This window comes from Streptopelia decaocto (assembly GCF_964273445.1).
Source record: "Streptopelia decaocto genome assembly, contig: HAP1_SCAFFOLD_2420, whole genome shotgun sequence".
In the NCBI taxonomy this organism is placed as follows: Eukaryota; Metazoa; Chordata; class Aves; order Columbiformes; family Columbidae; genus Streptopelia; species Streptopelia decaocto.
In genome coordinates this window covers 1-8,527 of record NW_028116402.1, presented here as the reverse complement: position 1 = coordinate 8,527, position 8,527 = coordinate 1, and the positions used below count along the sequence as shown (strand labels likewise).

General features: G+C 65.1%; 1 protein-coding gene across 1 annotated transcript; it reads right to left on the bottom strand.

The window, feature by feature from the left end:
* Nucleotides 1-1,459: 1,459 nt before the first annotated feature.
* On the bottom strand, nucleotides 1,460-8,141 carry LOC309452213 (uncharacterized protein; the record flags this gene model as incomplete). Its single annotated transcript, XM_082076885.1, has 5 exons — nucleotides 5,999-8,141; nucleotides 5,536-5,577; nucleotides 4,508-4,622; nucleotides 3,272-3,524; nucleotides 1,460-1,515 (listed from the first exon to the last, which is right to left on the bottom strand). Coding segments are annotated over exons 1-5 (1,441 nt in total), but the record flags the coding sequence as incomplete, so codon positions are not given.
* Nucleotides 8,142-8,527: the final 386 nt, after the last annotated feature.

Below are 8,527 nucleotides of genomic sequence, written 5' to 3'. Positions count from 1 at the left end.
GACAACGAGTGACCCCCAGGGTCCTAAAGCCCCCCCCAGTGACCCCCAGGGTCCCAGAGCCCCCCCAGTGACCCCCAGGGTCCTAAACCCCCCCCAGTGATCCCCAGTGACCCCCAGGGTCCTAAAGCCCCCCCAGTGCCCCCCAGGGTCTAGTGCCCCCCAGTGCCCCCCAATGATGTCCCCATGTCCCCCCGTACCTCTGTCTGTCCCTCTGTCCCTGTCCCTGCTCGGGGACCATGTGGCCGGGGGGAGGGGAGGGGGGGAGGGGACACCTGATGGGGGGGGTGGGGACACCTGAGAGGGAGGGGGGAGGGGCAGCTCCAGGAAAGGACCCAGGAGTTCGGGGGCGGGGACCCAGGAGTGCCCCATGGACCCAGGAGTTCGGGAGAGGACCCAGGAGTGCCCCAAGGGACACAGGAGTTCGGGAGGGGACCCAGGAGTTCGGGAGGGACCCAGGCGTGCCCCAAGGGACCCAGGAGTTCGGGAGGGGACCCAGGAGTGCCCCAAGGGACCCAGGAGTTCGGGAGGGGACCCAGGAGTTCGGGAGGGACCCAGGAGTGCCCCAAGGGACCCAGGAGTGCCCCAAGGGACCCAGGAGTTCGGGAGGGGACCCAGGAGTGCCCCAAGGGACCCAGGCGTCCGGGAAGGGAACCCAGTAGTTTGGTGGGGACACCTACAGCCCATACGTCCCCTATAGAGCCCATACACCCCCTATAGACCCCATATAACCCCCATAGACCCCATACATACCCCTACAGACCCCATATAACCCCCTATAGACCCCATATAACCCCCTATAGACCCCATACACCCCCCATAGACCCCATATAACCCCCCATAGACCCCATATAACCCCCCATAGACCCCATATAACCCCCCATAGACCCCTTATAGACCCCATATGCCCCCCACAGACCCATATGTCTCCTACACACCCCATATATGCTCTATGGACACTGTATATTACCTAGAGCTCCATATGTCCCCTATGGATCCCACACGCCCCCTATAGATTCCATACAATGCCTACAGACCCCACGTTCCCTATAGAACCCACATACACCTTGCAAGTCTATATGCCCCCTATAGAGCCCAAACATCTCCTATAGCACCTACAAACCCCTATAAACCCCATACATCCCCTATAGACCCCACGTGTTCTCTATAGGTCCCCATGTGTCCTATAGACCCCATGTGTTCTCTATACATCCACATGTGTCCTACTGACCCCATAGGTCCCCTATAGACCCCATGTGTTCTCTATAGGTCCCCATGTGTTCTCTTGACCCCATATGTCCCCTATAGACCCCATGTATTGTCTATAGGTCCACATGTGTCCTATTGACCCCACATGTCCCCTATAGCCCCATAGACCCCCCATACGTCCCTTAGAGCCCCATACGTGCCCTATAGCCCCCATAGGTCCCCCGGGTCCCCTATGGATTCCATAGGTCCCCACCTCTCTGCGCCAGCCGCTCCAGCTTCCGCGCCTCGATCTTCTCACAGCGCCGGTACCTGCGGGGGGCGTCAGGGACCCAGGAGTGCCCCAGGGACCCAGGAGTGCCCCCAGGGACCCAGGAGTGCCCCCAGGGACCCAGGAGTGCCCCCAGGGACCCAGGAGTGCCCCCAGGGACCCAGGAGATCGGGAGGGACCCAGGAGATCGGGAGGGGACCCAGGAGTTCGGGAGGGGACCCAGGAGTTCGGGAGGGGACCCAGGAGTTCGGGAGGGGACCCAGGAGTGCCCCAAGGGACCCAGGAGTGCCCCAGGGACCCAGGTGCCCAGAAGTGATAGAAAGGAGGGACCCAGGAGTTCGGGAAGGGACCCCGGCGTCCGGGGGGTTACAAAGAAGGGACCCAGGCGTCCGGGGGGTTACAAAGAAGGGACCCAGGCGTCCGGGGGAGGACCCAGGAGTTCAGGGGAGAACACAGGCGTCCTGGCAGAGGGACCCAGGCGTCCGGGGGGTTACAAAGAAGGGACCCAGGTGTTCCGGGGGGACCCAGGGAAGGGACCCAGGCATCCGGGGGGGGACCCAGGCATCCGGGGGGGGACCCAGACAAGGGACCCAGGCATCCGAGGAGGGACTCAGGTGTCCGGGGGGGTTACAGGGAAGGAACCCAGGCGTCCGGGGGTGACCCAGGGAGGGGACCCAGGAGTTCGGGATGGAACCCAGGAGTTCGGGATGGAACCCAGGTGTCCGGGGATGACACAGACAAGGGACCCAGGCGTCCGGGGAGGGACCCAGGCGTTCGGGGGTAACACAAAGAAGGGACCCAGGCGTCCGGGAGGGCCACAAAGATGGGACCCAGGCGTCCAGAAGTCATAGAAAGAAGGGACCCAGGCGTCCGGGGGGGGTTAGAAAGAAGGGACCCAGGCGTCCGGGGGGGGTTAGAAAGAAGGGACCCAGGCGTCCGGGGGGGGTTAGAAAGAAGGGACCCAGGCGTCCGGGGGGGGTTAGAAAGAAGGGACCCAGGCGTCCGGGGGGGTTAGAAAGAAGGGACCCAGGCGTCCGGGGGGGGTTAGAAAGAAGGGACCCAGGCGTCCGGGGGGGACCCAGGCATCCAGGGGGGGTTAGAAAGAAGGGACCCAGGCGTCCGGGGGGGTTAGAAAGAAGGGACCCAGGCGTCCGGGGGGGTTAGAAAGAAGGGACCCAGGCGTCCGGGGGGGGTTAGAAAGAAGGGACCCAGGCGTCCGGGGGGGTTAGAAAGAAGGGACCCAGGCGTCCGGGGAAGGGACCCAGGCGTCCGGGGAAGGGACCCAGGTGTCCGGGGGGGGTTCAGGGAACGGACCCAGGAGTTCGGGATGGAACCCAAGTGTCCAGGGGTGACACACACAAGGGACCCAGGCGTCCGGGGGGGACCCAGGCGTCCGGGGGGGGTTAGAAAGAAGGGACCCAGGCGTCCAGGGGGGGTTAGAAAGAAGGGACCCAGGCGTCCGGGGAAGGGACCCAGGCGTCCGGGGAAGGGACCCAGGCGTCCGGGGAAGGGACCCAGGCGTCCGGGGGGGGTTCAGGGAACGGACCCAGGAGTTCGGGATGGAACCCAAGTGTCCAGGGGTGACACACACAAGGGACCCAGGCGTCCGGGGGGGACCCAGGCGTCCGGGGGGGGTTAGAAAGAAGGGACCCAGGCGTCCGGGGGGGGTTAGAAAGAAGGGACCCAGGCGTCCGGGGGGGGTTAGAAAGAAGGGACCCAGGCGTCCGGGGGGGGTTAGAAAGAAGGGACCCAGGCGTCCGGGGGGGGACCCAGGCGTCCGGGGCGGGGGGCACTCACACGCAGCACTGCTTCTTGGTGTTGGGCCCCCCGAACTTGGGCTTGTCGCGGCAGTTGGCGCAGGCGGCGCAGTCCTGGGGGCGGCGGCAGCCGCGGCAGCGCCCGCAGCGCACCGAGCGGCCCCGGCGGGGGGGGGCGCGGGGGGGGGACGGGGGCGGGGGGGTGGGGGGGGTGGGGGGGGGGTCCCCAACACCCCCCCCAACCACGCGGGGGCGTTTGGGGGAGGGGGCGGCGTCGGAGTCGGAGGAGGTTTCTAGAAAGGGGGGGAGGGGTTAGGGAGGCGGGATGGACCGAGGGACCCAGGAGTGCCCCGAGGGACCCAGGAGTTCGGGAGGGGACCCAGGAGTTCGGGAGGGGGACCCAGGAGTGCCCCAATAGACCAAAGGGTTCAGAGGGACCCAGGATTCATGGAGGGACCCAGGAGTGCCCCAAGGGACCCAGGAGTTCGGGAGGGACCCAGGAGTCTGGGAGGGACCCAGGAGTGCCCCAAGGGACCAAGGAGATCGGGAGGGGACCCAGGAGTTCGGGAGGGGACCCAGGAGTCCGGGAGGGGACCCCGGAGTCCGGGGAGGGACCCAGGAATTCAGGAGGGGACCCAGGAGTGCCCCAAGGGACCAAAGTGATGGGGGACCCAGGAGTTCGGGAGGGACCCAGGAGTGCCCCAAGGGACCCAGGAGTTCGGGGGGACCCAGGAGTTCGGGGGGGGACCCAGGAGTTCGGGGGGGGACCCAGGAGTGCCCCAAGGGACCCAGGAGATCGGGAGGGGACCCCGGAGTCCGGGAGGGGACCCCGGAGTCCGGGGAGGGGACCCAGGAATTCAGGAGGGGACCCAGGAGTGCCCCAAGGGACCAAAGTGATGGGGGACCCAGGAGTCCGGGGAGGGACCCAGGAGTCCGGGAAGGGACCCAGGAGTCCGGGAAGGGACCCAGGAGTCCGGGAAGGGACCCAGGAGTCCGGGAAGGGACCCAGGAGTCCGGGAAGGGACCCAGGAGTCCGGGGAGGGGACCCAGGAGTCCGGGGAGGGGACCCAGGAGTCCGGGAGGGGACCCAGGAGTTCGGGGAGGGGACCCAGGAGGTCGGGAGGGACCAAGGAGTCCGGGGAGGGGACCCAGGAGTGCCCCAAGGGACCAAAGTGATGGGGGACCCAGGAGTTCGGGAGGGACCCAGGAGTGCCCCAGGGGACCCAGGAGTGCCCCAGGGGACCCAGGAGTTCGGGAGGACCCAGGAGTCCGGTACCGTCGTTGGTCGCTGTCCCGCGGGCGCTCAGCCTGGGGACGCTCTCGGGGACGGTGGCCCTGGCCCGGCCCAGCGCCAGCGCCGCGTGACGGCAAACGTGCTTGATCCGGGGACCCTGCGCCAGCATTGGGGACATGGGGACAGTGGAGACATTGGGGGTGACGGGGGCAATGGGGGGCAATGGAAGTCAATAGAGACCCATAGAGACCAATGGGAGTCAATGGGACCCATAGAGAACAATGGGAGTCAATGGGGTTCAATGGGAGTCAATGGGGGTCAATGGGAGTCAATGGGGGTCAATGGGGATCAATGGGGATCATAGAGATCAATGGAAGTCAATAGAAACCCATAGAGACCAATGGGAGTCAATGGGACCCACAGAGAACAATGGGAGTCAATGGGGGTCAATGGGAGTCAATGGGGATCAATGGGAGTCAATGGGGATCAATGGGAGTCAACGGGGATCAATGGGAGTCAACGGGAGTCAATGGGAGTCAACGGGAGTCAATGGGAGTCAACGGGAGTCAATAGAGACCCATAGAGACCAATGGGAGTCAATGGGAGTCAACGGGAGTCAATGGGAGTCAATGGGAGTCAATAGAGACCCATAGAGACCAATGGGAGTCAATGGGAGTCAATGGGAGTCAACGGGAGTCAATGGGAGTCAATAGAGACCCATAGAGACCAATGGGAGTCAATGGGAGTCAATGGGAGTCAATGGGAGTCAATGGGAGTCAATGGGAGTCAATGGGAGTCAATGGGAGTCAATGGGAGTCAATGGGACCCATAGAGAACAATGGGAGTCAATGGGGGCAATGGGGATCAATGGGGATCAAAGGGAGTCAATGGGAGTCAGTGGGGATCAATGGGAGTCAATGGGATCCATAGAGAACAATGGGGATCAATGGGGGTCAATGGGACCCATAGAGACCAATGGGGGGACAATGGGGGGGGACAATGGGGGGGGACAATGGGGGGGGACAATGGGGGGGGACAATGGGGGGGGACAATGGGGCCCCATCCCCCACCTGCAGGTCTGTGGGTTCATCCTCCAGCTCCTCCGGTTCCTCCTGTTGGGGGGGGGAGGGTGAGCGCCCGGACGCCTGGGTCCCTCCCGAACTCCTGGGTCCCCCCCGGACGCCTGGGTCCCCCCCTGGGGTTCCCTAAACCCCCCATAAAAGGGACCCAGGCGTCCGGGACCACCCCAAAACCCCAATAAAGGGACCCAGGCGTCCGGGGGTTGTCCCAAAAATGGACCCAGGCGTCCAGGGGGGTGTCCCTAAAAGGGACCCAGGCGTCCGGGGGTCCCTAAACCCCCCATAAAAGGGACCCAGGCGTCCGGGGATCCCCATAAAAGGGACCCAGGCGTCCGGGACCACCCCAAATCCCCCATAAAAGGGACCCAGGCATCCGGGGATCCCCATAAAAGGGACCCAGGCGTCCGGGGGGGTGTCCCCAGCAGGGACCCAGGCGTCCGGGGGGGGGTCTGACCTGGGTGGGGGAGGGGCGGCGCCGGTCGATGTTCCGCAGCTGCGCCCGCGCGCGGCTCAGGAGGTCGAACACGCGCCCGGTGACGTCATCGGCGCGCTTTATGACGTCATCGGCGTCCCCGGTGACGTCATCGGTGCGCTTGGTGACGTCGTCGGCGTCCCCGGTGACGTCATCGCCGCCCCCGGGCCGTGGGAAGCGGGGGAGGGGGAGCGGGGGGAGGGGCCCCGTGATGATGTCATTGGTGATGTCACGGCGGGTGCCGCGTGGCGATTGGTGGGCGGGCGGGGGGGCGGGGCCGAGGGGGGAGGGGCGGCCTGGGGTCACCGTGGGGTCACTAAGGGTCATCCTGGGGTTACTTGGGGTCATTGTGGGGTCACCTGAGGTCACCACAGGGTCATTAGGGGTCATTGTGGGGTCACTAAGGGTCATCCTGGGGTCACCTGAGGTCACCACAGGGTCACTAGGGGTCATGGTGGGGTCACTAAGGGTCATCCTGGGGTCACCTGAGGTCACCACAGGGTCAATAGGGGTCATCCTGGGGTCACCTGAGGTCACCACAGGGTCACTGGGGGTCATTGTGGGGTCACCTGAGGTCACCACAGGGTCACTGAGGGTCATTGTGGGGTCACCTGAGGTCACCACAGGGTCACTGGGGGTCATTGTGGGGTCACTAAGGGTCATCCTGGGGTCACCTGAGGTCACCACAGGGTCACTAAGGGTCATTGGGGGGTCACCTGAGGTCACTGTGGGGTCACCTGGGGTCATTGAGGGGTCACCCGGGGTCACCCTGGGGTCACTAAGGGTCACCGTGGGGTCACTAAGGGTCACCCGAGTGTCCCCAAACGTCCCCGGGGGGTCCCTGATGACGTCACCGATGACATCACCGATGACGTCACCGGGGGGTCGCGGGGTCGCCCAGCGGAACGTGGGCGCGCGCAGCAGCACCCGGCGCGGGGGAGGGGCCATTGGGGACATTGGGGACGGGGGGGAGGGGGCGTCACCCCCGGGGGGGGCGTTGGGGACACCGAGGGGCCCCAAAGCGGCGCCGGTGACACCAAAACTGTCACTTTGGGGCCCAAAAGTGGCACTTGGGGGGTCCCCGGGGGGGTCCCCCCCAATGGGGTCCCTATGGGGGTCCCCAGTGTCCCCCCCGTTGTCCCCAATGCCCGTGGGGGTGTCACTAACGTCCCCTATAGCGTCCCTATGGGTGTCCCCAGTGTCCCTATGGGTGTCACTAATGTCCCCAATGGTGCCACTAATGTCCCCAATGGCGTCCCCAGTGTCCCCAATGTCCCTATAGGTGCCCCCAGTGTCCCCAGTGATGTCACTAATGTCCCCAATAGCGTCCCCAGTGCCCCCAATGGTGTCACTGGGGGTGTCCCCAGTGTCCCCAAGGGTGTCACTAACGTGCCCAATAGTTCTATGGGGGTCCCCAATGTCCCCAGTGGGGTCCCTGGGGGGGTCCCCAGTGTCCCTATGGGGGTCACTAACGTCCCCAATGGGGTCCCTGGGTGGGTCTCTGGGGGGGTCCCCAATGGTGTCTGTGGGGGGGTCCCCAATGGGGTCCCTATGGGTGTCCCCAGTGTCCCTATGGGTGTCATTAATGTCCCCAATGGGGTCCCTATGGGGGTCCCCAATGGGGTCTCTGGGGGGGTCCCCAATGTCCCCAGTATCCCTATGGGGGTCCCCAATGGTGTCCCTGGGGGGGTCCCTATGGGGGTCCCTGGGGGGGTCCCGGGTGTCCCCAGTGTCCCTATGGGGGTCCCTATGGGGGTCCCCAATGGTGTCTCTGGGGGGGTCCCTATGGGTGTCACTACTGTCCCCAATGGGGTCCCTATGGGGGTCCCCAGTGTCCCTATGGGGGTCCCCAATGGTGTCCCGGGGGGGGTCTCCAATGGTGTCTCTATGGGGGTCCCCAGGGTCCCTATGGGTGTCACTGATGTCCCCAATGGGGTCCCTGGGGGGGTCCCCAGTGTCCCTATAGGGGTCCCTATGGGGGTTCCTGGGGGGGTCCCCAATGGGGTCCCTATGGGGGTCACTAATGTCCCCAATGGGGTCCCTGGGGGGGTCCCCAGTGTCCCTATGGGTGTCACTAACATCCCCAATGGGGTCCCTATGGGGGTTCCTGGGGGGGTCCCCAATGGTGTCTCTATGGGGGTCCCTATGGGGGTCCCTGGGAGGGTCCCCAATGGGGTCCCTATGGGGGTCCCTATGGGTGACCCTGGGGGGGTCCCCAATGGGGTCCCTATGGGGGTCCCTATGGGTGACCCTGGGGGGGTCCCCAATGGTGTCTCTATGGGGGTCCCTATGGGTGACCCTGGGGGGGTCCCCCAATGGTGTCTCTATGGGGGTCCCTATGGGTGACCCTGGGGGGGTCCCCAATGGTGTCTCTATGGGGGTCCCTATGGGTGACCCTGGGGGGGTCCCCAATGGTGTCTCTATGGGGGTCCCTATGGGTGACCCTGGGGGGGTCCCCCAATGGTGTCTCTATGGGGGTCCCTATGGGTGACCCTGGGGGGGTCCCCAATG